Source organism: Pocillopora damicornis, chromosome 12 (assembly GCF_964200805.1).
Source record: "Pocillopora damicornis chromosome 12, jaPocDami1.2, whole genome shotgun sequence".
Lineage (NCBI taxonomy): Eukaryota > Metazoa > Cnidaria > Anthozoa > Scleractinia > Pocilloporidae > Pocillopora > Pocillopora damicornis.
The window spans coordinates 2,774,892-2,800,830 of NC_142681.1; the positions used below are offsets into that span (position 1 = coordinate 2,774,892).

Below are 25,939 nucleotides of genomic sequence, written 5' to 3' on the forward strand. Positions count from 1 at the left end.
AACCTCGCTACCTTTTCTGTAGAGTAAAAGAGTAGAAAACAAAGACATACCGTTGTTTTTTGTGCAATATCCTGGCACTCCTCGGGGTTGCAGGAGACCCCAACGTCTTTCTCTTCCTCGGAATACTCCTTTTGTTCTGCATCCATTTCCTAAAAACTAAAAATTAGTTAACCTGGCTACCTTTCTTGGAGAGAAGAAAAGAAGAAAACAAAGACATACCGTTGTTTTTTGTGCAATATCCTGGCACTCCTCGGAGTTGCAGGAGACCCCAACGTGTTTCTCTTCCTCGGAATACTCCTCTTGTTCTGCATCCATTTCCTAAAAACCAAAAATTAGTTAACCTGGCTACCTTTCCTGGAGAGAAGAAAAGAAGAAAACAAAGACATACCATTGTCTTTTGTCCAATATCCTGGCACTCCTCGGAGTTGCAGGAAACGTCAAGGTTTTTCTCTTCCTCGGAATACTCCTCTTGTTCTGCATCCATTCCCTAAAAACCAAAAGGACGGAGTTAATCTTCCTTTTTTTAAGGGTAAAAAAGAAGAAAACAAAGACATACCATTGTTTTTTGTTCAATATCCTGGCACTCCACGGAGTTGCAAGAAACGCCACCGTTTTTCTCTTCCTCGGAATACTCCGCTTGTTCTGCATCCATTCCCTAAAAACCAAAAGGAAGAAGTTATTAATCTACCTTTTCTGAAGAGTAAAAAGTTAGAAAACAAAGACATACTATTGTCTTTTGTCCAATATCCTGGCACTTCTCGGAGTTGCAAGAAACGCCAATGTTCTTCTCTTCCTCGGAGTACTCCTCTTGTTCTGCATCCATTCCCTAAAAACCAAAAGGAAGGAGTTAACCTCGCTACCTTTTCTGTAGAGTAAAAGAGTAGAAAACAAAGACATACCGTTGTTTTTTGTGCAATATCCTGGCACTCCTCGGGGTTGCAGGAGACTTCAACGTCTTTCTCTTCCTCGGAATACTCCTTTTGTTCTGCATCCATTTCCTAAAAACCAAAAATTAGTTAACCTGGCTACCTTTCTTGGAGAGAAGAAAAGAAGAAAACAAAGACATACCGTTGTTTTTTGTGCAATATCCTGGCACTCCTCGGGGTTGCAGGAGACCCCAACGTGTTTCTCTTCCTCGGAATACTCCTTTTGTTCTGCATCCATTTCCTAAAAACCAAAAATTAGTTAACCTGGCTACCTTTCTTGGAGGGAAGAAAAGAAGAAAACAAAGACATACCGTTGTTTTTTGTGCAATATCCTGGCACTCCTCGGGGTTGCAGGAGACCCCAACGTGTTTCTCTTCCTCGGAATACTCCTCTTGTTCTGCATCCATTTCCTAAAAACCAAAAATTAGTTAACCTGGCTACCTTTCCTGGAGAGAAGAAAAGAAGAAAACAAAGACATACCATTGTCTTTTGTCCAATATCCTGGCACTCCTCGGAGTTGCAGGAAACGTCAACGTTTTTCTCTTCCTCGGAATACTCCTCTTGTTCTGCATCCATTCCCTAAAAACCAAAATGACGGAGTTAATCTTCCTTTTTTGAAGAGTAAAAAAGAAGAAAACAAAGACATACCATTGTTTTTTTACCAATATCCTGGCACTCCTCGGAGTTGCAAGAAACGCCACCGTTTTTCTCTTCCTCGGAATACTCCGCTTGTTCTGCATCCATTCCCTAAAAACCAAAAGGAAGAAGTTATTAATCTACCTTTTCTGAAGAGTAAAAAGTTAGAAAACAAAGACATACTATTGTCTTTTGTCCAATATCCTGGCACTTCTCGGAGTTTCAAGAAACGCCAATGTTCTTCTCTTCCTCGGAGTACTCCTCTTGTTCTGCATCCATTCCCTAAAAACCAAAAGGAAGGAGTTAACCTCGCTACCTTTTCTGTAGAGTAAAAGAGTAGAAAACAAAGACATACCGTTGTTTTTTGTGCAATATCCTGGCACTCCTCGGGGTTGCAGGAGACTTCAACGTCTTTCTCTTCCTCGGAATACTCCTTTTGTTCTGCATCCATTTCCTAAAAACCAAAAATTAGTTAACCTGGCTACCTTTCTTGGAGAGAAGAAAAGAAGAAAACAAAGACATACCGTTGTTTTTTGTGCAATATCCTGGCACTCCTCGGGGTTGCAGGAGACCCCAACGTGTTTCTCTTCCTCGGAATACTCCTCTTGTTCTGCATCCATTTCCTAAAAACTAAAAATTAGTTAACCTGGCTACCTTTCCTGGAGAGAAGAAAAGAAGAAAACAAAGACATACCATTGTCTTTTGTCCAATATCCTGGCACTCCTCGGAGTTGCAGGAAACGTCAACGTTTTTCTCTTCCTCGGAATACTCCTCTTGTTCTGCATCCATTTCCTAAAAACCAAAAATTAGTTAACCTGGCTACCTTTCCTGGAGAGAAGAAAAGAAGAAAACAAAGACATACCATTGTCTTTTGTCCAATATCCTGGCACTCCTCGGAGTTGCAGGAAACGTCAAGGTTTTTCTCTTCCTCGGAATACTCCTCTTGTTCTGCATCCATTCCCTAAAAACCAAAAGGACGGAGTTAATCTTCCTTTTTTGAAGAGTAAAAAAGAAGAAAACAAAGACATACCATTGTTTTTTTACCAATATCCTGGCACTCCTCGGAGTTGCAGGAAACGCCAACGTTGTTCTCTTCCTCGGAATACTCCTCTTGCTCTGCATCCATTCCCTAAAAACCAAAAGGAAGGAGTTAACCTCGCTACCTTTTCTGAAGAGTAAAAAAGTAGAAAACAAAGACATACCGTTGTTTTTTGTTCAATATCCTGGCACTCCTCGGAGTTGCAGGAGACCCCAACGTCTTTCTCCTCCTCGGAATACTCCTCTTGTTCTGCATCCATTTTCTAAAAACCAAAAGAAGTTAATCTGGCTACCTTTCCTGGTGAGAAGAAAAGTAGAAAACAAAGACATACCATTGTTTTTTTACCAATATCCTGGCACTCCTTCGAGTTGCAGGAAACGCCAACGTCTTTCTCGTCCTCGGAATACTCCTCTTGTTCTGCATCTATTCCCTAAAAACCAAAAGGAAGGAGTTAATCTACCTTTTCTGAAGAGAAGAAAAGTAGAAAAAAAGACGTACCATTGTTTTTTGTCCAATATCCTCGCACTCCTCAGAGTTACAGGAAATGCTTATGTTCTTTTTTTGTTCAAAGTACTCCGTTTGTTTTATATTTGTTGCTTTAAAACCAAACAGAGACTTAATCTACCTTTCTTGAAAAGTAGAAGAGAGTTTCACACAACCATACCATTTTACTTTGACCAGTATTCTCGTATTCCTCAGTATTGCAGGAAGTCTCAACGTCCTTTTCTTCATCAGCGTGCTCGGTAGCCAACGGAGCACTGTGATGAAAAGGAAGGACGTTGAGGATTCTACATCCAATCTCTACCAAGCAAATGGAGGGTTTTTTATCTCCTAATTGAAAGGTAGAAAAGTATCAAAAAGTGATAATACCTCTTTCCTCTCGTTTGTATCCAGGCATCCCTCAAGGTTACACTGGCCACTCGTATTTTCCTTTTCCTCATGAGCGCGCTCGACTGATTGAACTCGCTCAGTCGTCTCTCTGCTGCTTTCCACGTCTTTGTCAGTATCCCTTTTTTCGGGATCATGCACCTTAACCACCTGTGTGGGACGTGGAAACAAACATGTCTTAGTGATCTGTCTGATACCAAACAGCGGGATGAAAAAAAACTGAAAATCTTGTTCATTCCAGGTGTCGGGGGTCATGATTGACCATACTGACTTGAAACCTGTGATTAACCTGCACACCACAACCGTTTTCAACGGTTTTAGTTCAAAGACTAGGATCAAAGTAGGAGTATAATGTTCTCTAATAAATTGATATCTGACAATTCTGTATACAATAATGCTTTTGACTGACTGGCGAAATATTTCTAACGAGATTGAAAAGTGTCAGAACATTCAGGAGCCACAAATTGGGTTGTAGTCTCAGCATAAGACTTTGATCATGTTGATCTGCTCTAAATATTTTGTGTCAGCTGGAGAACTTAAAGCGCGCACAAACACTGATGGTCTTATTTGTTTTTTATCTGCCAAATTACACCATTTTAAAAGTGGAGATTTGTAGTTGCTGCGTAGTTTCTTTTATAACCATGATGCCTCAAATATTATTTGTTAAACGATGGTGAATACTGTTTCCGATCCTATAGGCGATCCGTTGACTCGTACTACGCCAGGTGACTTCCACAGAGAGTACTCTGTCCCATTCCGAGAATTCAAACCAGACCGGTACGATTGGAGGAATTTTCAGTTAAATGTCGAAGGTAATGCGACCGATTACTTTGGCCTGAATTTACTGCGCTATGTGCTTTTTCAAGAAAAATTTGCGCCACTTTTTTAACTAGTCAGATTCAAAACTTAAAGCAGTAGTTTTCCCATGAAAGCCCAAAAAAAGGCGGTTTCGGCGGCTACCGCAATGCTAAGGTAGACAGTGATTTTGGTGTGCTTTTTCGCTCTTCGAAAGCTCTGATAATGCTAAATTAGGATGTACCTTTTCAACTCCGTCACTAGATTGAACATTTTCCACGTTTTTTTCCCCTAATAAATATCTTATGATGTCATTACCAACGAAAAAAGCCTGCCACACAGTGACAAAGGCCATGGTCGAAGATAATGAGAAAGGTTTGAATGAGTCGGTGTTAATTGACGTCACAGAGGCTAATCAGATAAACGCAAATAATTGAAGTCGCGCGCGCGGTTTTCTAATTGTTAATCAGTGAAATTAGTTGACATTTTGTTACCAAAACTGTTACAGACGCTCTACCGAGCCAACTTAAACAAAATTAACCAATAACATGGAGATAAATGATGACTCTAACTTCAGTCTATTTTACGCGCCACTCAATAAGCGGTCAAGGATCAAATCCCCAAATTAACTTCCAAAATGTACTAAAATAAAACTCTGTAAACGTTCACATCTCTATGCTTCGGTCTTGGTCATGCTTTGGGCTTCCTGAGCATCTAATTCTTTTGTTTTGCGCATATATCAAACGGTTACTTCGTGAAATTACAAGTTAAATTCATGTTCATTTGAACTAAACCCTGCACCTTTGTCAGAGTATGCTGTGTCAAAATTGAAGCTAAAAAGTAAAGAATTGATCCAGATTGTAAAAATCACAGTTTATCTTAACTACATTTGCACAAATGCCAAACCTCAGGTGTGGAGGGTTCTGCTTCGCGTCATTCTTACGTTCAGGAGAAGGACGGACCTTTAGGTAATTATTCGCCAGCCCTTAAGGTTTAGAGGCATACTTCAAGTTTAAGGAGACATGCAAAAAAGTTATAGGATGATGCCCATTTTTACTCGCCTGTTCATTTATGTCTATATTACAAAAGAGCATTGAGATTTGGCTTCTCCAGAAGTCGAGTTGAAATCTCACACAAATATCGTTCTCAATCAAATAAACCGAGTGATAGAACTACAATTCGGGGTCTGGTACTACGTTCACGCGCCAAGTGAACCGCCCACATAAAGTTGTCAGCTTGCTAGTAAAGAATGGGGTATCAATTTATATGATTGATTTTATTCGCTAAGTCGTGCTAACCATCTGCCAAATTCAGAACTTTTCCATATCATAACCGCAGAGAATACTTAAATGTTTATAGCGAGATAGCCTGGGTGCATACTAACAGTAAATAATTTATATCTCAATGATTTATCTGTAGAGGCACAACACTGATAATGTTAAATTATCTTTTATTAACATCTAAAAGGCCAAATTTAGCTTGCATGCAAATTCATCTAAAAGTGATCTTACTTAAAATCACTTGGCATGCCCCAAATGTCAGTAGGAAGATAGTGCGGTAAATACTTTAAACCCAGGGGTTGGCAGTTGATCATATGGTCAAACTGTTTGCATGATAGTCTCCTAAAAAAGGTCTGTTGTTAGTGAAAGTTCCTGACATTTGGACAACCTGAACAGAAGTAAGTTAAGTGACCCTACTGATGACTTCCTTTCAGGTTGTCAGAGTCTCAGTGACCGCCACTGACAACAATCCCTTTCAGGACAACTCTCATATGGACAGTTTGATCGACTACAAAGATAGTGTGGAATCCACCACTGGAAAATGCAACCTATGCCTTTCTGCATGAAGCTATAAATGTAAGTCATCTAAGATTTTTTATACCAGAATCCCTCATATTATCATGAAATGTTAAAAAATTAGATTTATATTAAAAGAAAAGAATTTCTGTCTTAATTTTTCTTTGAATGCCATTTAAAAAGGCAATACAAAACCTCTTGATGAGATCAAAAAGTTTCCAAGGGCTTTTTGTAGACCAAAATGAGACTGTCTTGTGCAAATTCCCTTAAATGCCAAGTGGGACCCCTCCTCTGAAAGCTCCAGGCTGTGCTGATGGGAAGACTTGCTCTAGCCAGCCACTGCTAGGAATCAAGTTTATGCACCTTCTTTGGGTAGGGAACAAAAAGTAGACTCCAAAGAGTGACAGAAATTGGGCCTAGCTCCTAAGCTATGAGTAAATAAATGCCATCCAATTTCAATTTAAAACAAACTCCAATATGGAAACTAAAAAAAGTTCTCAACTCTTAAATTACCATACTTAAACTATTTCCTGTAACCTATCATTTACCACAGAAGGCAATTTCAAATTACTCCTGAAGACATGATTAACATTCTATATTTTTCAAAACTTCTATTTTTTATTTATGATACTTCAATGAGTAGTTGACGATTGACTCTTGAAATGTTAGAAATTTTATAATTTCTATGACTCTTTTCTAGCAATTTCAATGTGAAGATTCATTTTTTGACGAATTCGCGTCAACCTCATCTCATTGTATTTATTATCAGAAAAAGGGACAAAGAAAAAGATCTGAAAAACAAAGGCACATAGAAAATATCAGTAAATTTGTTGACTCAATGTGGAGTTTAAAAAGGCAAATACTTACAGATTCTAAACAATTTTTGTTCATTATGTAAAGGATAATGTAAAGGGATGAGTGGAAAAAGCCCCATGTGACCACTGGTAAAATGCCAGATTCTCCTTCCATATTGCCTTGTCTTTCCTTGACAATCAAAAAGAGAATTTGATGTTGGAGCAAAGGTCACTTGAGGCTTTTTTCCCCTTCAAATTCAGGATGATGTCTAGATCCAACCTAACTCTTCATTAGAAAGGGAATTTGAGGTAAGGTCATGGAGAGCTGGTAAAAAAAAGAAAACTCAGAGTGAGACACAAAGTTGGTTAGCAATTATCACAGTGAAACCTGGGCTGCAGACCTGGCCTGTTGACTGTGTGGTGTTCTCTAGTAAAACACTTTTATCTCAACATGCCCCTCTCCAGCCAGGAGTATAAATGGCTACCAGCACCAGGGAGACTAAATGAAATGAGAAAGGGTAACCTGGGATGGACTGAGACAAGTAATACTCCTATTCATCTAACAGAAACTGTGAGAAGTTCTGCCTGTGTGAGTCACTTGACTTAAGTACTGACTTTCCTTCAGTGCAGTGAATATTAATCTCTATTAATGTGAATCTAGACATTGATAACTGAGACGCCTGGACTGGGTACAGGCAGGGTGCATATTAGTATTTTCCCTTTTCCTAAGATTGAACAATTTGTTCAGCATACAAGTCATAAGAGCCAATGGCTATTCACCATGCTAATGCGTTTTAATTGCAAAATTACTTTAGTATATTACTGTTTAGGTGTGTACATGTTATTAGTAGTCTAGCAAGCAAGCAACAAGTTTATTTCTAGCTTTTAGAAAGTTTTAGTTTCCATCCCACCCAACATTGACAGTTTTGATTGTATCTTAATCTAATTTGTGTTTGTAATTTATTCTTGATTACTGGACTGTTAGTTTAATGCATTCATCAAATATTTTTTATGTAATAGTCTTGTGTGTTATTTACATAGGATATATACATTCAATAAACTGTCTGGTCCCAAAACAAGCCTCTGTCTGTTGTGGTGTTTAGGAGACTGTTTGATAGCATTATGATGGTGACTGTTATGAGTTTGCTAAAAATGGATGGGTTTTGGAGCAATTCCAAATGAAAATTTTGTTTTTAAGCTCTAAAATTATTATAGAAGAACACTATGAATAACAACAACTTACAGGTGATCACTGAGTGAGTAATACTAAGATATAATACTAAGAATAACATCAGAGCTTATTGGTCGATCATTATGTGTTGATCAATTCCAAGCTTCAATGTTCCCCCCTTCCTGTGCATTTGAACTTTTGAGATTGGTTTCTTTATATTCCTACCCCCCTCTCCCCACCCCCCCAGGACAAAATCTGCATTAAAATGCCCTATCCAAGCACAACTTTTTATTGAACAATTGTTTGTGATCAATAAATGTTTCAGAATTTAGCAAAGGTTTTGGTTCCACTATTAGGTTTTTTTTGCCTGTAAACATCATTCTACAATGTGAAAATTTTTTTCTTAGATATTTTCTCATGAAAGCAGACTCCAAACTCTTTAAACTCCTTGGGTTAAGATATCAGTGGGGTATGCAGGGGAAAGGAGAGGGGGATGTTGAAGCTTCAAATTGATCTGCACATTTAGAGCTTTTTCCTACCATGTTTAGAAGAAAGGCAAATGGAATCATCAAAGGAAGAAATCCTGTTGAAAATGACTTTGCCTTTGGAAAAAAATATCACAGTAAAGGTTATTTCTTCAGTGTCATAAATAAATAAAAAATATTTCAAGCTAGAGGAAATTTTTTAACTTAATGGAGATGCCTTGTGGAGGAGCATGTTTGTGGTGGATACTCAGACCCTTAATGTGTTACATGCAGGAGAACTGTTGACAATTCTATTTGTGAGTTTATCAACAGTACTGGAGGGTAAGCAAGCCATTGAAAGGAGCCTTCATGTGTATGAGCTGTGCAACATTGCTTCTGCCAGTTAGATTATATTTATTTAAAATTTTCAGTATTTTAGTTATCAAAAACATTTAGAGACCCTATGATAGAGGGCTTTTCACTTCACAATTTTACAATTAATAATAACCAACTTTCTTTACTTACCTTCGCAAGAGTTCCTCTCTCCTGCCCTGGTTGAAATTCTATTTCCACAATGTCCAGCCACTCAGCTTCAGTATAAGAAAATATTTGCACAAAATGTCTTTCATGATGAATCTAGAGAAGACAAGTAGTTTAAATAAATTTCCCTAAGGCAAGCTTACTACTATCTCAAAACAAGTTGAAGTGTGCTATATGCACCTTAAACTAAGTTTTAAAGGATTATGAGGTACCCTTGCATCTTTAACCTGAGAATCTTGGTTATTTTCTCTAGCCTTGGTTAACTTTGAGTTCTCTGGGATCTTATCTCCTCAAAGCCCCAATGGTTGGTCAACCAATTCCCTAAAAACTTTTAACATGCCTCTGTTTTTCTTCCAGTGTCTCCATACAACCAGTAGAATGTCTGGGTGTCAGCAAAGTGTCCCAAAAACCTGACTAAAAAACTGAGGGGAAAGGGGAGGGGGATAACCTTTGAAATATCAGCAACACATCCAGGTGAAGAAGCACAATTCCTTGTCACTTTGTGGAATGAAAACTGGGATAGGTTGCATGCAGTGGAGTGGGTCTCCTGCTTGGCTCATTGGTAGCCTAAATGCAATTGACCACCCTTATATTGCATGAAACCAGAAGTATCTCAAATTTCACCATTTTTAACTTTTTTCAGACACATCTTTCAAATTTTTGTGAGAGTCCTAAAAGTTTCATGTCAAAATGGTTTGTTGCATTTAAAGGTCTACTAAAGTACTGAAGTCTGCTCTTCACTCACCTTATTTATATGCATCTTCTCAGTTTCACTAAGTAAGGATATGGCTGATACCAAATGTTCTAAGCACACTTCTGGAGTTGCTTCTGGTATTATCCACCTTAATGTTTTAATAAAAATATATCAACATATAATTTTAAAGTCAAATAAATTATGAACATATTATTTTTAATTTGGCTGGTCAAAAAAATTCAGGCAATCATCTGATATAAAAACCATATAACTTTCAGAACAGTCAACCTTTGGAACAATTACCTGTAAACAGCAACCCCCTCACAGCTTTTGCTCTCAAAATCTTACTCTCTGCATTGTCTACCTCATGGCTCAACTTAATAAATTCACTAGAAACTCTATGAGGTATATTCCCCAGGGTCTCCTTGTTCTCCCCTCAAGAAACTACGCATTTCCCTAAAAATTTAGTAGGAGAATTTGGTGTTTAATCAAGATAACAACATCCACCTAATAAAATTGAATATTCTCATTACCTATTTGCTGGATAATGATTGATATTATAAGGAGAAATTACATGTTAACCACATCTGGGAGTTAAAGGGTTAAGTGCTTTATACTTAGCTTCAAAACACTCAAATTTGACTCTAAAAGATGCTTGAAAACCTTTAAATTTAGCTCAGTCTATACAATTAGATTATCATTAGTTTCCAAAGAGTGTATAATACATTTTTCTCTGCATTGGACTAACAAATCTGCTCTGTGAGAGTTAATCAATATTTATATGCATTTCATATGACCCTTAAATAATTCAATGTTTTATAATTTCACAGTCCAAATTTCACCTGTCATTCAAGTCTAAGCAGAAACCCAAAGAGACTAAATTATTAAGAAATATAGTGTTGCAAACAAGATAGAAAATAAAAAAGCCATTAAATCTCTTGAAAGTAAATTTAAACATTTAGCTTATGCATATAAATTACTCTTAGTTAATGGACAAATTCTGATAACTGTCTTTTGGATTTGTATCAGAACTCGCGGGGCTCCTTAGATAACCATGATTAGAAAAATATCAATATTGCCAATAAATCAAACGTAAAGTGCGAAATACTAATAAATCATTCACTTTCTCGTACGTTGAAGGGTTGCACGACCTAATAACATCATGCTGATTTCAATAAAAATATGACATATTTTGTTGTTTCTAAATACCAAACAGCTGGGTGTTTTGAATAAGACTTAACATGATCAGTTTCAAGACCCCACGCCAACGCAGTTAATCCAAAATATATCATCTCTAAAATCAAGAGATAATAATGGAGTGATCCTGTTTGGATTAAGTTTTTAAGGAAAATTTAAAGCATACCGAACGGATTCGCTGGTAATGGCATTTAAAATAAATGCAGTGTATATCATACAGGTAACAAGGAAAACGATTAAAGAAACTTACGTCTCTTTACAACTATGGAGATTTCTAACACCAGGCAACCACACAGCGGGTCTCAGTACGCCCTGAATTGGCGACTGCCACATGGCACAACAACAATCAGCTGAAGACATTTGATTACAGCAGTAGTGCTTCTTTCACCTTCTGATTCGATTCTCGGATGGCAACAGCGCGCCTACAAGTGGGAGTTGACAATTAACGGGACGGTTGACCGAAAATGGACCGAATATTCTCCGAAAACTACACGATCTTTCGTGAACCAAGTGGCGTGTCAGGACAAAATATGATATTTAAGGCCGAACCGGATAAAAGACTACCGGTAGTGATAAATGAAGAGTGATAAATCAACTTTACCTGAAAATGCAAATTTCTGTGACTTGTGTGCATATATATCCCAGGCGTTCATAACAGTCGGCGTAGCGGGTGGCATGGTAATTAGTCAATTTTCGTTGTCATAGATACAGTCAACTGTTCTTTTTTCCGCCATGTTTGAAGTCATAACATTCGCAAACGAATCGAAGAAACTCTGAATAAATACCGCCGTGATTAATTAGAACCTGACTTGGAGATCCAATTAGAATCCACTTACCGTGTTGTTAGAAATGGCTGCAGCAGTAGTACTATCAAAAGAGCCTCCTAACGCTACGGAGATCGAATTTGAATTAGACGATTTTGGAAAGGATGACCTCGAAGAAAATGACTCTCGAAGATCAGAGAGCATGTCGTCTGAAAGACCGAGAGCATTGTCTGTTTCTGATGTTTTGAGTCAGCATATTATGGAAAGGGATGGCATGGCTTCTCCGATTATCAGGGCTTTTACACGGAGTGCAATTAACCGGTGGAGAGGTAACGCGGAAAAGAAGATAACACGAAGATTGATGGAGGTGAAAGCTGAGCGTAAGAAGCGAGATGCAGAAAGTAAAGAGCTTACCCGGCTTGTGGCTAGAACAGTTCCTTTGGATGTTTTGGCCAGAGACTGGCTTAATGACAACGAAATTAGTTCGGATGTGAGAGTGTATTTGGTGGAAAACCTCATGCCAACGTTGATTTTAGGAGTGGAGAAACTGTTGAACGAGGTGGAAAAGAGAGATTTGGCAGATTCTGAGGGGTTCTGTCCAGACTTCAATCCCATAGATTATTTAGCTCAGTTTCTTATGAGAAATAATCCCAGATACAGTAACTTTGCTGAAGCCTCTCCCTACGCAAAGGGCCTGCGCAAAGTAGTGGAAGACCTCAAGAAGGAGGTTTTTTCTATGGAAAATAACAAACTTGCTAAACTCAAGGCTGATGCCAAGAAGAGGCGCGAAGCAAGAGAAAAAGAGGAGAATGAAAGGAACAGGGAAAAGCGACGGCGTTCTATAGCATTAGAGGAGCAATTTCCTGAGTGGACGGCTGATTGGAATGGGGTTCTACCACTGTCAGTGGTAAGTTTCTTCATCAGCCCTTTCACTCCCAAGATATCACTATTTGTTCTCAATACTATCTGCCATATCATTCTCACTTTGTTTGTTCAGAGAATTTGGCAGTGGATCAACTGATCATGCCCTCATTGATATTTTCCTTTATTCTCATCCCTTGTCTGCTTTATATTGTATTGATATTATAAGGAGAAATTCAGTCTTGGTCAATCGTGGGAGCTAAAGGGTTAACAGTTTTTCAAATCAAGTTTGGAATTCCCCACCTATAATTCTTGGATCTTCCCTTGAGTAATGCTTTCATGCCACATGAAAATTTCCCTTACACTGTTAATAAATAACCTAGCCAACAGGTGGTGGGATGAGACACTGAACTATGTTTCCCTGATCTACATGTTGGGTCAAATTCTCTCAAACCATTTTACAGGACAATAAGGCTGAAGTTGACCATTCTGTGATAGAGACCATGATCTAGTTAGCATGATAAAAAGTTATTTATGTTTTAAAAGCAGCAAGGTTTGTATCATAACAAGGTCACCTCAGTCCTGTTCAAAGGCTTGGCAATCAAGCATACAACTGTAAAATGGACTATTAAAAATCAGATCTTGGGAATATTAATTATGTGCACATACATTTATTAGCTGAAGTTTATTGTTAATTTGGACAGGAGGAACCATTTTTGTGACCTAGGACTCGATGAAAATGGTTGTAGGTTAAGTCCATTGCTTAATTCAAGATTGCCACAAATGCCCTAACTTGCAATGATGTATTGATTCCCACTGCTTCTTAAAGAGGAGCTTTGTTTTTAAGTGGGAGAACCTGGGGGGAGGAGGGAGGGGAGAGGGGCTCATTGAAACCTTATTGATAAGGGCCAAAATGTCATCCAGTCTTTAATGAATAACTTGTAAATTAAAGAATGTTGTTTGATTTGAAATCCTGTCAAGCTAAAAAGAGGAACAAAGATAGCTTATCCAAAACTAAGATGTACATGTAGGATGAATAACAATGTTAAGAGTTTTTGTCAAATGGGAGGAGGAGGTGCAGGCTGATTGCTTTAAAATCTTTAAAGTTAACTTTAACTTCAAAGTTAAAGCTCTGAATAAGAGACGTCCTAGAAAGGCATTATAGGCTTATTAGAGTGTTTATGATCCACTGATACATGTCAATATCACTGTAGTTTTTATCTGCTTTGAACTTCTGCTAAATCTTTGAGATCTACATGTAAATGAATCAATTAACAATCTTTCTTAAATTTCAGGTTCAAAATGTGCTGAAATCTTTTGAAGAAGTAGCCACAAATCTTCCAGATGAAATCAGGAAAGGTAATATTCTAAAATATCATCTCTGTGATGATTTGAAAGTCATCTCATTTCTCTTTTTATTCTGAAAATCATGAAATTCAATGTGGTTGTTTATTTACACTCTTGCAGGTGCAGCCTTTCTTATTCCTCTTGAAACAACAGATTCCACTGACAAGATGGTGAATCTTCAGCAATTTAAAGAAGTAAGTTTTGTTTTATTTGCATTATACACTTTCATAATATGATTAAGATCAATAAGATATGCATTTTTACTTTGCAATTGTCATTCTCAGCTACACTCAAAAGGTTATTTCTAATTCATTTTTGTTTAATTGCTTTCCACCACTGCTGCAAAATTCTACAAAATAAAGAGACATTTTCCATATATTTTTGCTCAACTTTTCTTTTGTATTTTTCAACTGTTGCTGCAACTGAATAAAGAGGATAAGTTTTTAAAGAAACTGTGATGCTCAGTTGGTGTATTACAGGGTAATTTTAAGTGTTATCAAATGAGTTGATTATGTAAATTGGCCTCTGTAAAGAGTTTAAAAGCTGACATTTTGAGTGTTAGCCCTTCATCAGAGTGATAGATAGCAATTGAATTGCTCTGACGAAGGGCTAACTCTCGAAACGTCAGCTTTTAAACTCTTTATGGTGGCCAACTTACGTTATCAACTCATTTGATAAAACTAAATTACCCCATTGCTGCAACTATTTGCTTTATGTTGTTAAATTTCATGTTGGTTTTTTCACTTCAGTATGTTCGTCCATATGCTGGCAATTTGTCTAAGGAAGCTTTCAATGCATTTATTGAACACTTAACTCGCTGTGCTGCACACTACAGAATTGCAACTGTGAAAGAAGCCATGAGGTAATATTAAAATTGTTGTCATTTGAGTTTTACATTTGTAATAATTTCCTTTCCTTGGAATGATAGATGTTATATTAATTTTTTTGTTGTCCAAACCTCCTAGAGGAAACAAATTAACCACATTTCTTCAATTTTCATGTTTTACCTTACAGACTTACTTTGAGGAACCTTTTCTTGAGCTGTGACATGAAGAATGTAAGTAACTCTGAAATAAAACCTCCTTTTCACTTACCTTCAGCTTTTATTTGTTGCTTAAAATATGGGACACAACAGTTTGTTGTCAAGATTTGTCTAACTTTTGTTTAATTGGTTCATTTCATTTAACTTTTTGTAAATGTAAACATTACATTCAACCTGGAAACACATGTTTATTAAGTTAACAAAAATCTTAACCCAAAGTCAAGTTATTTTATGATTTTATCACATTTTTTTCTTTTTCCCAAGTCTGGTCATGTGGACAGAAAGCGTATTTTGGATATCATGAGCTCATTTTACGATAATGCCGTTGAAGCTGTTAGGTCTTCTTTACAAAATCCAAGGAAATGTAAGTTCTAAGTATCCAAATTTCTGTTCTCCCTTATTTCCAATACAACACAGGCAAGTAGGTTTTAATCCTACAAACTGATAAATATAGAAAAATTATTAGTTGAATTTTCATGAATTCTAAGTAGTTACAGGTCAAAGAAAATTAGTGATGTAACAAACAGCAACTGTTACCTGTTACTGCTTAATTAGGAGAGCTCTATGAAACAGGTGCAACATACAGGATTTTTTCCATCCTCTTGCTCAAATACAGGATTGTAGCAAGGATTGTAGGAAGGATAGTTTGGGGAATTTACATCTCCATCTAGAAAGGAAAGTTCATAAGAGCCACTTTCAGCTTTTAAGTAGTTACTGGCTGCAGTGACTGCACAGAAGATACAATGGGAAAGAAGAAAGGACAACCATCAGTGCATTTTGTTTGGATTAAATTTAAACAAAAGGCACTGACAAATAATTGTGCAGGGATGAATACATTTGTGGCAACCCTTAGACTCAAATTTAAATTTACCGCTGGTTTATATGCAGTAATTGTAGAGGTGTTATCTGAGGATTTCCGATTGTGATATTTCAACCATTATTTGTTGTTTATCAGGGCCAGTTTTAGAAATAGAAGAAACCACAGATGAAGATGAAGATGAAGAGCCGAAGGGCAAACAAGACACTGGAACAGGAACAGATGATCAACCCAAAATACAAGTAGAACAAGCAGACCCTGAAGAAATCCCATCCAAGGAGGATGCCAGTGAACCAGAACAAGTGTCAGAGGAACCAAAAGAAGGAGAGAAAGAAAAGCTAGAAGAGACTCCTGCAGAAGAAGACACTGCCCAGAAACCAACAGAAGAAGATGAAAAACCTCAAGAAGCTGCAGAGGGAGAGGAGCAAAGCATTGATAAAGCTAAGGAACAAACTGGTGATGGAAATGGTGATGAACAGATAGAAGGTTTGCACATGCTACTGCTTCCTCACCGTCCTATTTTTGAATTCTCTATTATCCAGAATATTAAAGAGGCAATTTTGTTATTATGATTCATTCCAATAGAGTAGATGAAATAGTTGAACATCTTATTGGAGTTTTCATCTACTGTTTTAAGGTGAGGAAGATGATAATCAAGACGAATTACAAGACAATGCTGTTGAAAAAGAGAACATAAAGGAAAAATTGTTAGATAACGAGGAAGAAGACAGAAAGCTGCTGGAATCAATCCCAGATGAAAGTATGTCTCATTTTATTTAAAATGCTCAATATTCTTACTACATAGAGGAGGATAATATTTAACATAATATTTATATTTATTTAAATATTTATTTATTTATTTAATATTAATATTTAATTGTAAAACACAAACATTGGTTGATATTGTTATTTCATTTGGTTGTATGCTTGTGGCACCACTGAAAAAAATTTTGTTTACTTTTACCCAACACATCTTGTGGAGCTCTTTGCTGTTTGAACCTTTGGAGTGATTTTCAATTTAATATTGAAAGTTATCCTGCTCTACTTTGCCCAGTGATTGGTTCAGAAAAGTCCCACCACCCTCTCAAACAATCTGATGCAACAATTTGGTTACTCACGTATTTCTGTGCCTCGTGTAGTTTGCCTGTGATGTTTAGGGTTGCTGTGATTGGTTGTTGTATTGACTGTTTTTTTGTTTTATGACACTTAATCCAAAACTGCTGTCTTTTAAAATTTTCTACTACCAGGACTTTTTATTTTGCAATGGGCAGCCTTTAAGACCACTTATTAAAATATTATGCAAAGTTCAAATTTTACTGAATTATTTTGATTATTAGTTGATGATCAGATGTCAGATCAGGAAGACACAGAAACATCAGCCAGCACACTACCAAGACCCAGGTCTGCTACTGAAGGATCAGCATTTGATGAAAACTCACTTAATCAGCCTCAGTTTATACATTTGCTGGAAAAGTTTCTTGGAAATACCCCTATCAAGTAAGACTTAACCTGTAAATAGTATATAGATATTATAAATATAGTAGGTAAAAGATACTATAAATTATTGCAGAGATGGCTCATTATGGGATACGAACTTGAAGATGGAGAGTTATTTTTTGGAGATGCACAAACAACGACGTGCATCGAGAAATTTTCAGTTAAGTGTCAAAAGGAAATCGGGATTACATTGGCTCAAGATTGGCTTTACTTTCCAGTTGGTCTAGATAACCAGCGCCGCTCTTGCAACCAATCAGAGGGAAACTTGATCAATTTACTCCTAATTTGGTATCTTGTGTTTTACCGTTATTCATGTAATCAGCGTGGTTTCACATTGAGTTCTCTTTGGCTCTTTGCGACATGTTCCTTCGTTCTGATTGGTTGTTGTGATTACTTCGTATGTCGTCCTACGTCACTCAAAGTAACGTAGCGCACCAATCAGATGATGGCTACATCTGACAACAGCACGTTGTTACGTGTTTTTATTCCCGATGATGTAAAAAATGATCAGCCTTTTCAATTCAAGAAAACCTTCAGTGTTTCACCCTCACAACTTTAAAGCTCAGATTTACCAAACAAACTTGTAAACTTGTGAGTAGATCCATGCAAGATAACTATTAACTGTATCATTGTCTTTCTTTCAACAGGCAAGTGTTCGATGATCTCGTCCGGTTTGTAAGAGCCAGCTATGTGGAAACAGATGATGAAAGAATGGCAAGAATAAACAAGGTGTGTGATGGGCTTGATTCGGTTCCTTGTTGTGATTGTCTATTGTGACGAAGTATTGAGAACATCACGGGATGAATTGCGAGAGAACAGTTATTTTTCGTTTATAAAAGTGAACTCTAAATTTGATGGTAGTTGAAAACGTACTGCATGGTATTTATGTGCAAGTTTTTAAGAAATCCTCAACAACTTTTTTGTGAGATCAAGTCTCTTGATATGGATTTGAATGAAACCGACGCAAACTTCACCAACGACAGTTTGTTAGCTGGCTTTGTTTTGTTTTTTTTCGTTTGTTTGTCTTTTTGATGTTGTTTCTCCCTTTTTTAACGGAAATGGTCATGAAGAGTTCAAATGCATTCGTTGAGTGAAATAGGAGGGGTTATACGAAGTATAGTGTAGGAGGGAATTGAAGTAGAACGAAACCCCCATTTTGTGACAGTTCTGTTTGGGGAACATCTCCATTCAAGGAAAACGAAATTCGGTCCTGACGGCAAAGATGCTGACATGACTTTTTAGTCGCGAGTGTCTCCCTTGGATGGGACTTCTGCTGTCCACACTGACTGTAAAACGCGTCACGGACCGTGAAGCGGAACATTTCGATGTGTAGTAAAACACGTGTGTCATGAGCATATCACACGTGATGATTCACTTAGCTGATTAAATAGGTAATTTTCTTCTTATTAGGCTCGTTTAGAGGCACGTTCAGCTAAGAGGCGTCGGCAGGTGGATCAGCTTTATGAGTTGTGGGACGTGAACGCCTCTGGGTATCTGGAACTGGATGAAATTCAAGTTGTGTTGAACAAATGGCGCGTGGATGGAATTGACAACTTCAAGCAAGGTTTGTCCGGACATTTTTTCTTGTGGGGTGGCGGTAAAGTACCGGAGCGCTGAATGTGTACTTCTGAGGTTTGGAATCTTGGAAGGGGGGGGGGGGGGGAGACTCGGGTTGTTTTGTCCCATGTTCGTTACTCAAGAAAGATTTCTCTCGTTGCTTTTTTGCGTCGTATTTTAAAACAACCTTATGATAGGAACGATAGCAATATAGAAAGAATGGCGCTTAGCAGCAATTTGTTACTCTCCTTTCTCCTGGGAGCTCTTTTGAGTTTACACTGGAAATGTTTTTCAGGAGCGCACAAAAGGAGATATGCCTCCCTTCTTTTATTCGCATTTTTGCATTGAATCCTAACAGTTCTTTGGTTTGTTACTATTTCAGCCCTGAAGGTATTCGGTGAAGTAGACAATACCCTCAACAAACGCACATTCCGTGAGTGTATTGATGCTATAATAGAGTCTTTTCCAGAAGAAGACGTGTTTGACTCATTGATCCACTTCCTCACCACAAGCGTAGAGGTGAGCTTCTAAAACAGCATTTAGCTTTAGAGGAAGATATTTTTCATCTTGTCACGAGCGTGGGACAAAGAAAAAAATTCTGAGTTCCCATGAGGAACAAAAAATCTCAGTCCCCATGAGGACATTGCTGATCCTAACAGTATGCTGGACGCGTGTCATTTGAACTTCGTAATAGACCTCGCTCACCGTGGCTCAGTGGTAGAGCATCAGAGCGCGGAATCCGAAGGTCTGAGGTTCCTTTCCTCGTGGGGACTCAGAATTTTTTATTTGTCCCACGCTCGTGACAAGACGAAAAACATCTTCCTCTATTTCTTTACCGAGCTCAAAACTTACCATCTCTCTTATTCTGTCATTTAGTTTTATTAAGTTTTCTCTCCTCACTCATAATCCTTATTTTTTACAGCGGTCTTTCGAAGAGCGTAGGCGGGGTGATGCACGGAAAAGATGGATGACGATGATTGATGCCGCTGCTCAGACTGGCGGAGCGCAACTCGATCCGGTCTATCGTGCGGTGTACCATGTACTCTTCAAAGACGCGGATGAGCATGGAAAAGGGAAAATATTGAGTTCTTCAGTGAGTATGCTTGAAAACAACGACGACCCGAGCCAAATGCACCGCGGTGAGACAATTTTACGATACATGTCCAGCACAGTGGATGACATTCCATACGTTGTGGGCAAAGTTTTGTATAGAGACATGAAGACAGTTTCTTGGGCTGCAGTGGACTCTGGCAAGCCTATCCACGTCCCTAAGGTGTCTACTCACTCTGGAGTGACGATGTGGAATCCTACCCGGAGAGAAGAGGTAAGAGTTATGGGAGTGAGATCACAGCAAAGAATTTCCAAAAGATATCATTAAATTCGTCCTCGTTTCCTTTGTTTTGATTGTCCTGAAGAAGATTCCAATGCTACAAAAATTACCGGAGGACATTTTTCTCTTGCAACGGAAGATATCTTACAGTTATGTAGTATGTGAAGCGGCCAAAATCTCTTATTTCTACAATTCCGTTTTCCTGCGGGATTACTGCGGGCAATCCCGAGCCCTTCTTATGATGGAAGCTTGGCTGGCCTTTGCGGAACCTGGTACCAAATCTGTTCAACAGGTTGCAGTGAAGTAGCGCAGATATTAATAACGGGTATGCCTTTGGTCGTGGTAGGACTGGATAGCTGACCTAACGGGGGGTCTGTGGTTTGTATTGGTGTTCTTGATGCTGTGGTGGAGCAGGGTAATGGATGCTGTGGTTGAGATGAAAATGGGTACTAGTTAATCAGTGTTAATTAATGATCCTTTTTTGTTCCAGGGAGGAGACGGTTCGTTTATTGCACTGCCACTAAAGGATCATGAACGACGAGTAATCGGTATCCTGGGTATAGACACCTTAGCGGACCCTCATAAACCAGTATTCATCACACATGAGATCAGCTTCTTCCAAGGTGTAGCCAAAGCCTTGAGTCAGGCCATACAGTTTGTTGATATTCGTCGGAAAACACTCAGAGTTGCTGAGTCAGCAGTGTCTTGGATCTTGCGACGGAGTCCTAATGTGCAGAATGTCAATGTTTACTTAGTGGAACCCGGATTAAAGGTATCTATTCTTTTTTTAAGTGTTGTTGTCGGGCCTTTGGTCAGTGGGGAAGGAGACTTTTCCTCTTTTTGTTGTTTCCTTCCCTCTGTTGGTCTAATGGCAGGAGAAAAACATTTTTAGGCCTTCACCATGTTGAAGTCGTTGTTTCATCTTCATTTTCCTCACTGTTCGTCAACAGCCATCTGACGGTTTGGTCCTCCGCCGAATGAGGACGCTGGCCCATAACGGGTTCAGCCAGCACTATACAAGTCCGCCAAGGCTGGACAGAAGAGATAACCTGTTCAGGTAAGAAGTAAAACTTCTCTTTAAGGTGATTCCTCAGAAAAAAAATTTATCGAAAAAATGTTTTTTTAACTTTCCTTAAATGTTCCTTACCAATGTCTGTTTCGAAAACTACAATAAAAAAGGTAGGTCACAGTACTTGTTTGGGAGATACAATGGGCCAAACTTACTCCATTTATGCCTGTACGCGCGTCATTTTATCGGTTCATGGTACATTTTGCTGCAGCTGGAAGCAAGGGTTTTTAAAGTAACACTTGAAAAAAAATCTTGATAGGTAGAAAGTCTCGAGCGTATGGAACAATTTTATATTTAATTTGTGAGAAAATCACGCAAGTTTAAACGACATCAACTCAAAATGTTTCTCGAGTCGTCCCTTTTTAAGGTCGTAATTTGCATCTTCGAGTAACGGACTTCGCGCACGCTTATGTATAAGGTGGCGCTTATCGCACTCTTCATAGATAACAGTAACCAGCCTGTGATGCATATTTTGTGTCATATATCAGGGACTATTTGTTTAAATGTGTGGAGAGTTCAGAGACCATCACTGCAGACGCGTATGGAGAGCGTCACATGGCTTTTCCCCTCAGAGATGGGGAAGGGAGAGCTGTTGCCGTAGTTGACATAAGTATCGGTGAACTTAGAGCACTTCCACCGCACGAGAACAAGGAAATACAACGCATGCTCAAACTGCTGGCCAAGGCACACAGAGAGGTGGCTCGAGAAATCACCAGTGGAGCGGCAGAGAAACACATCGTGTTGGGTAAGTTGAATTACCTTTGAAATAGCTTTGCATGGGCTTTTTTGGGAATTTTCTCTTAACCCTTTACATCCCAAAAATTAATATTCATATTCTTCACACTGATCTCTGTATATTTACATTTCCTGTGGTAGTGACGAGGAGAATTTGTTTGACAATCAAGGGCTTCTTAAATTGATGATAATTTCCATTATTCTCATGACCTTTGCATTTGATTCAAGGATGATAATGTAAGGAGAAATTAGAAGCAAATCACATTTATGAGTGAAAGGGTTAGTTAGAGGTGGGGTGGTAATTCTTATTGCTTCCATACTTTGCATAATGTTGACGTGAAAACCTCGACTACTCTTGCTATTTTTGGTAGGACAACTAGAATTGGGACTTTAACGGGGATTTTGTGTAAACGACGGTAATGTCTGAACACGTTCGTGTTGCAAGTAGAAAAGGTAGTTAGCATTTGATTCTTTTGATTCCTTCTGTAGAGGTGGAAAAAGAGTACGAAGACGCCCGTATTGATGTTTTGTTTGACCGACTGATGCTGTTGGACCTGAGGGAGAACGTGGGAAGACTGGACGCCAGGTACATTTAAGGGTGATCTACAGAAATAGTCAGAATTGTAGAGATTAATACCTCATTCACACCAGCAAAACATGTTTAGTTTATCCAGGTTAACTGAATGAAAATCCGAAACAGAGAACTAAAAAACTAAATATTCCAAAGATTTCAAATGGTCACCAAATTTTATTTTCAGCCCGCTGAATTTGAAGCCGGCAAACGTCGGTTTAGGCAGCCCCTATAGAGAAAACAAATTTCAGTGAACCGTGTTCAACAAAGCAGCTTTGAAATATGTTCAGGCTTTGGTGTGAACGGGGAATAAGACACCCCCAAATCAGCGATTGCGGCTCGGTGGTTATAAGACTCTGATTTCCTCCAAAAGCCCAGTGACAAGTAAGCATGTACGAACTGTATCGAGCTCACTTACACTGACTCAGAAAAGGCAAATGGGCATGGAGATCACTACTTCTTAGCGAAACATTTTTAGTTTTAAGTACCAACACTGACCAACCGACTCTCAAAAGAAAAGGCCTTGTTTTAAACTCGAATGCCCCATCCCCTCCCCTCAAGTATCAACTCCTTAGGGGTAGTGGGTATTGGTTTCGCGTATGGAATATCTCATTTAAATAATTTTTTGATCCCAAGAAATGAAAAAAATATAAATCTGTTGGATCAATGTTAGAATTTGAGCAACTGCACACCAACCCCTCCCCTAACCTTACATTAACCCTAGCTTGTTATCAGTTGATTTTTGTAGGGTTAGGGAAGGGGTAGGTTGGTGCGTAGTTGCTCAGATACTAACATTGATCCAATCTGTTCATTAAATCGGCGCGAAGCACCAAATACGTCAGGTCTTCTGCGATCTCCCTCACCGTGTTATGACAGGTTCCAAGCTTGGATTCTTTCTGTATAAATAGCTTTTTTTGTCAGCTGTGTGATAGTCGCTGTGTTGGTTCTTCACTTTGTCGCCTTATTTTAATCCTCAGGGCTTTCGCCGAGATCAAGAGCTACAAGGATCCGCCCAAAGTGATTCACGATATTCTGAAGGCAGTTTTAGGCATCTTCCATCCGGATTTGGAGAAGCAGGACAAGTTTAACGAGTGGAGCATGTGCAAACAAATGGTCAACCCAGATCTAGTTCGTCTGATTACATCCTACGATCCTACAGCGAGGGCAAACACTGTTAGCGTGGATGCGAAATCTCTAGCTGGAAAACTACAGGGTAAGTGTTTCAATCAGAGCTAAGGAAAATATCACAAGGAGCCAACGATAGCTCAATATGAAATAATGTCAAAAGCGAGCGACTAAGTCGCGCTTGATTTTAAAGTTGGATTTTTTTTGACGCGCGGGTTTTTTTTTAACCCTTTAAACTCCAAAGATCTAACTTAATTCTCCCTTTTAGTTGCCACACAGTTCCTTGTAAATTAGGTGTGAGAATTTGGTGGTAGATCAAGATAAAAACGTAGAAGTTACCGTGACAGGTTAATCATTTCTGGGAGTTGAAGGGTTAAACCAACCTCAGATGGAAGTAAAGCAAAACCGGTGCAATCCCGAGTTGCTTTCGACAGCCAATTGAAAATTGCTATTCTCTTTCTATTTGGTGCAACTCTTCCCTGAAAAATTTTTATTTTAGGGTTATGGTCGAATTGACGACATTTTTATCAACCACAATTTCCAGTTTCTGTGGGAAAGCAGCCCTCTTTTCCAAATGCATTGGTTCTAGGGAGTGTCAACTAATTCATTTCTGTAACTGTTTTGACTTTCAGATGTGCCTCAAGGTGCTGTGGCAAAGCACGGTTCATTACCAGCTCAGTATCTGTTCAATTGGGCTTTCGTTTGCTTGTCTCTGATTGAACACACGGAGAAGATGTGCGAAACACGTCCGGGAAAAGTTGTGAGCCCGCAGGCCAAGAGCGAAGTGGTCACCGATGTCGGAAAGGGAAGGCCCTCGCCCCAGGAAACATGGACGCGTTCGGAAACGACCGAGTAATTTTCTCTTGATGAATCTAGATAGTAATGTTTTAGGTTAAAAGTCCATCATACATTTACTACGTAAAGGTATTCTAACTGAATACAATCGAGAATAGAGAAGATATACAATGATTACGAGTGTAGAACTTGGAAATTAGACGTAATTTCTTTTTAAGCTGCATAAACGGTTGCATGATCTTAGATTCCAAGCTTTCATTTTGAGCAGCGCTGCCTTAACGGAGAGAGCTGTGGAGAAAGTTAACAGGTCTGAGTTAGAGTTCCTACAAGGAAGTTTACTTCATTTTTGCAAAATTTGTTCTCGTTCACGGTTAGTGATGAACTGCAATGGGCGACAGTTAGATCACAACAACAACAACAAGAATAACGAGATCGGCGACAAAAACAACAGCAACAAAAAGAAAAATAACTATTACAGCAATAAACAACGACTAAAACAAAAAGAAATGGGAAAAAGGACTATTGAGCTTTTTTTCGTATGGAAAACGTATACTTAGTCTTATTAATTAAAAAAAAATTCTCCTGTAGCAGACGGCTAAGTTTGTGGTTGATACTCAAACAGCTTTCGCCCGTACGTCCTTTACTTGATTCCCTTTTGCCATTGCTCTATAACTATTTATTATAAAGGAGAGTACATTTATCAAGTTTTGTACATACTTATATGTATATATATTTTTTAGCTATCACAGACAGTTTTTATTTCTGTCCATTTTTGTATCAAGAGTTTGTTTAGTGTGGAACGAGCAGCTATTTTTCTAGGGAGTTTAATGTTTGTAAAATTTTAAAGACTTTTTCACGCGTGTTGATGCACGGTTTGACCAAGGTGCGAGTTTCCAAATAAAAATGATTTAAAATGACTCATTTTTCGTGATTTGCATTTTTATGTACCTTTTATGATTAAAGGGGGTAGGTTTCTGAAGAAATTGTGGTGTGTCGGTGGTGACGAAGGGCTAACGCTCGAAACGTCAGCTTTAGAAACTCTTATGATGGCCGATTTACATTTAAAATTTTACATTTATCCTTATTTACAGTGGATAAAACCAAATTATCCATGTGTACCTTAATTACCCATGAATACCAGCTATTTGATGTAATTTTTTCACATGGCTTTTTGGTATTGAAAGGTCCAGTCCCGTTTCCAGTTGGGACATAAACGTCAGGTTTCAAGCCCACCGTAGCGGTTAGCGGTGCAAGTTAAAAAATTACCGACGACCCTTTTCGCGTTCCTCAGGCAAATAAATATTCATAGTTAAGTCAGTGTGTATATCTGAATGAATTTCTTAATACAGGTTCTATTCATAGATAAAGCCCATGTGGCTCTCGGCAAAACTTGATCATTCCAATACCACCAAAAGAGTCTTCAGAATTCGGTAGAGTTGCTCTTACTTGGAACAGTCGTGACGAAGCAGGCCACTATTTAGTGCAAGAT

At 38.4% G+C, this 25,939-nt stretch overlaps 5 protein-coding genes across 6 annotated transcripts; 1 reads left to right on the plus strand and 4 right to left on the minus strand.

Moving 5' to 3' along the window:
- Nucleotides 1-7: 7 nt before the first annotated feature.
- On the minus strand, nt 8-995 carry LOC149036091 (uncharacterized). Its single transcript, XM_089189939.1, has 6 exons — nt 900-995; nt 728-826; nt 557-655; nt 389-487; nt 220-318; nt 8-16 (listed from the first exon to the last, which is right to left on the minus strand). The coding sequence occupies exons 1-6, from the start codon at nt 993-995 to the stop codon at nt 8-10; spliced, it is 501 nt and encodes a 166-aa protein (XP_089046065.1).
- LOC149036092 (uncharacterized) lies at nt 962-1,574 on the minus strand. Its single transcript, XM_089190299.1, has 2 exons — nt 1,407-1,574; nt 962-1,336 (listed from the first exon to the last, which is right to left on the minus strand). The coding sequence occupies exons 1-2, from the start codon at nt 1,500-1,502 to the stop codon at nt 1,013-1,015; spliced, it is 420 nt and encodes a 139-aa protein (XP_089046425.1). The 5' UTR covers nt 1,503-1,574; the 3' UTR covers nt 962-1,012.
- Nucleotides 1,575-1,874: 300 nt separating this feature from the next.
- On the minus strand, nt 1,875-4,750 carry LOC149036093 (uncharacterized). Its single transcript, XM_089189940.1, has 10 exons — nt 4,529-4,750; nt 3,472-3,639; nt 2,933-3,031; nt 2,765-2,863; nt 2,593-2,691; nt 2,425-2,523; nt 2,256-2,354; nt 2,087-2,185; nt 1,918-2,016; nt 1,875-1,883 (listed from the first exon to the last, which is right to left on the minus strand). The coding sequence occupies exons 1-10, from the start codon at nt 4,637-4,639 to the stop codon at nt 1,875-1,877; spliced, it is 981 nt and encodes a 326-aa protein (XP_089046066.1). The 5' UTR covers nt 4,640-4,750.
- A 967-nt stretch (nt 4,751-5,717) lies between these two features.
- Nucleotides 5,718-11,605, minus strand: LOC113686253 (uncharacterized). Of its 2 annotated transcripts, XM_089190298.1 has the most exons (6): nt 11,542-11,605; nt 11,191-11,362; nt 9,795-9,891; nt 9,035-9,145; nt 8,585-8,647; nt 5,718-6,871 (listed from the first exon to the last, which is right to left on the minus strand). In XM_089190298.1, exons 2-6 carry the CDS (start codon nt 11,298-11,300, stop codon nt 6,764-6,766), a joined length of 489 nt encoding a protein of 162 aa, XP_089046424.1. In that variant the 5' UTR covers nt 11,301-11,362; nt 11,542-11,605; the 3' UTR covers nt 5,718-6,763. The 2 variants fall into 2 exon arrangements, with proteins under 2 accessions (XP_089046424.1, XP_027059657.2); XM_027203856.2 differs by having other exon boundaries at nt 11,191-11,570.
- A 47-nt stretch (nt 11,606-11,652) lies between these two features.
- Nucleotides 11,653-25,367, plus strand: LOC113685387 (EF-hand calcium-binding domain-containing protein 5). Its single transcript, XM_089190297.1, has 19 exons — nt 11,653-12,611; nt 13,861-13,924; nt 14,033-14,106; nt 14,662-14,774; nt 14,927-14,969; nt 15,219-15,318; nt 15,910-16,257; nt 16,409-16,531; nt 17,109-17,268; nt 17,916-17,997; nt 18,679-18,832; nt 19,208-19,344; nt 19,748-20,149; nt 20,646-20,927; nt 21,106-21,212; nt 21,713-21,969; nt 22,449-22,545; nt 23,508-23,743; nt 24,288-25,367. Exons 1-19 carry the CDS (start codon nt 11,790-11,792, stop codon nt 24,509-24,511), a joined length of 3,825 nt encoding a protein of 1,274 aa, XP_089046423.1. The 5' UTR covers nt 11,653-11,789; the 3' UTR covers nt 24,512-25,367.
- The last annotated feature ends 572 nt before the right edge of the window (nt 25,368-25,939 follow it).

What these genes read in the sequence shown, in the direction of transcription:
- LOC149036091 (XM_089189939.1), bottom strand. Translation starts at nt 995, where the DNA reads ATGGATGCAGAACAAAAGGAGTATTCCGAGGAAGAGAAAGACGTTGAA. An exon ending in ATATTGCACAAAAAACAACG is followed by an intron (nt 827 to 899) that starts GTATGTCTTTGT and finishes TTTGGTTTTTAG; the next exon opens with GGAATGGATGCAGAACAAGA. An exon ending in ATATTGAACAAAAAACAATG is followed by an intron (nt 488 to 556) that starts GTATGTCTTTGT and finishes TTTGGTTTTTAG; the next exon opens with GGAATGGATGCAGAACAAGA.
- LOC149036092 (XM_089190299.1), bottom strand. Translation starts at nt 1,502, where the DNA reads ATGGATGCAGAACAAGAGGAGTATTCCGAGGAAGAGAAAAACGTTGAC. An exon ending in ATATTGGACAAAAGACAATG is followed by an intron (nt 1,337 to 1,406) that starts GTATGTCTTTGT and finishes TTTGGTTTTTAG; the next exon opens with GAAATGGATGCAGAACAAGA.
- LOC149036093 (XM_089189940.1), bottom strand. Translation starts at nt 4,639, where the DNA reads ATGGCCTTTGTCACTGTGTGGCAGGCTTTTTTCGTTGGTAATGACATC. An exon ending in ATACAAACGAGAGGAAAGAG is followed by an intron (nt 3,032 to 3,471) that starts GTATTATCACTT and finishes TTTGGTTTTTAG; the next exon opens with GGAATAGATGCAGAACAAGA. An exon ending in ATATTGGACAAAAGACAATG is followed by an intron (nt 2,186 to 2,255) that starts GTATGTCTTTGT and finishes TTTAGTTTTTAG; the next exon opens with GAAATGGATGCAGAACAAGA.
- LOC113686253 (XM_089190298.1), bottom strand. Translation starts at nt 11,300, where the DNA reads ATGTCTTCAGCTGATTGTTGTTGTGCCATGTGGCAGTCGCCAATTCAG. An exon ending in AGAAGATGCATATAAATAAG is followed by an intron (nt 9,146 to 9,794) that starts GTGAGTGAAGAG and finishes TGTCTTCTCTAG; the next exon opens with ATTCATCATGAAAGACATTT. An exon ending in AGAGAGGAACTCTTGCGAAG is followed by an intron (nt 8,648 to 9,034) that starts GTAAGTAAAGAA and finishes TTTTTTCCAAAG; the next exon opens with GCAAAGTCATTTTCAACAGG.
- LOC113685387 (XM_089190297.1), top strand. Translation starts at nt 11,790, where the DNA reads ATGGCTGCAGCAGTAGTACTATCAAAAGAGCCTCCTAACGCTACGGAG. An exon ending in ATCTTCAGCAATTTAAAGAA is followed by an intron (nt 14,107 to 14,661) that starts GTAAGTTTTGTT and finishes TTTTCACTTCAG; the next exon opens with TATGTTCGTCCATATGCTGG. An exon ending in TGAGCTGTGACATGAAGAAT is followed by an intron (nt 14,970 to 15,218) that starts GTAAGTAACTCT and finishes CTTTTTCCCAAG; the next exon opens with TCTGGTCATGTGGACAGAAA.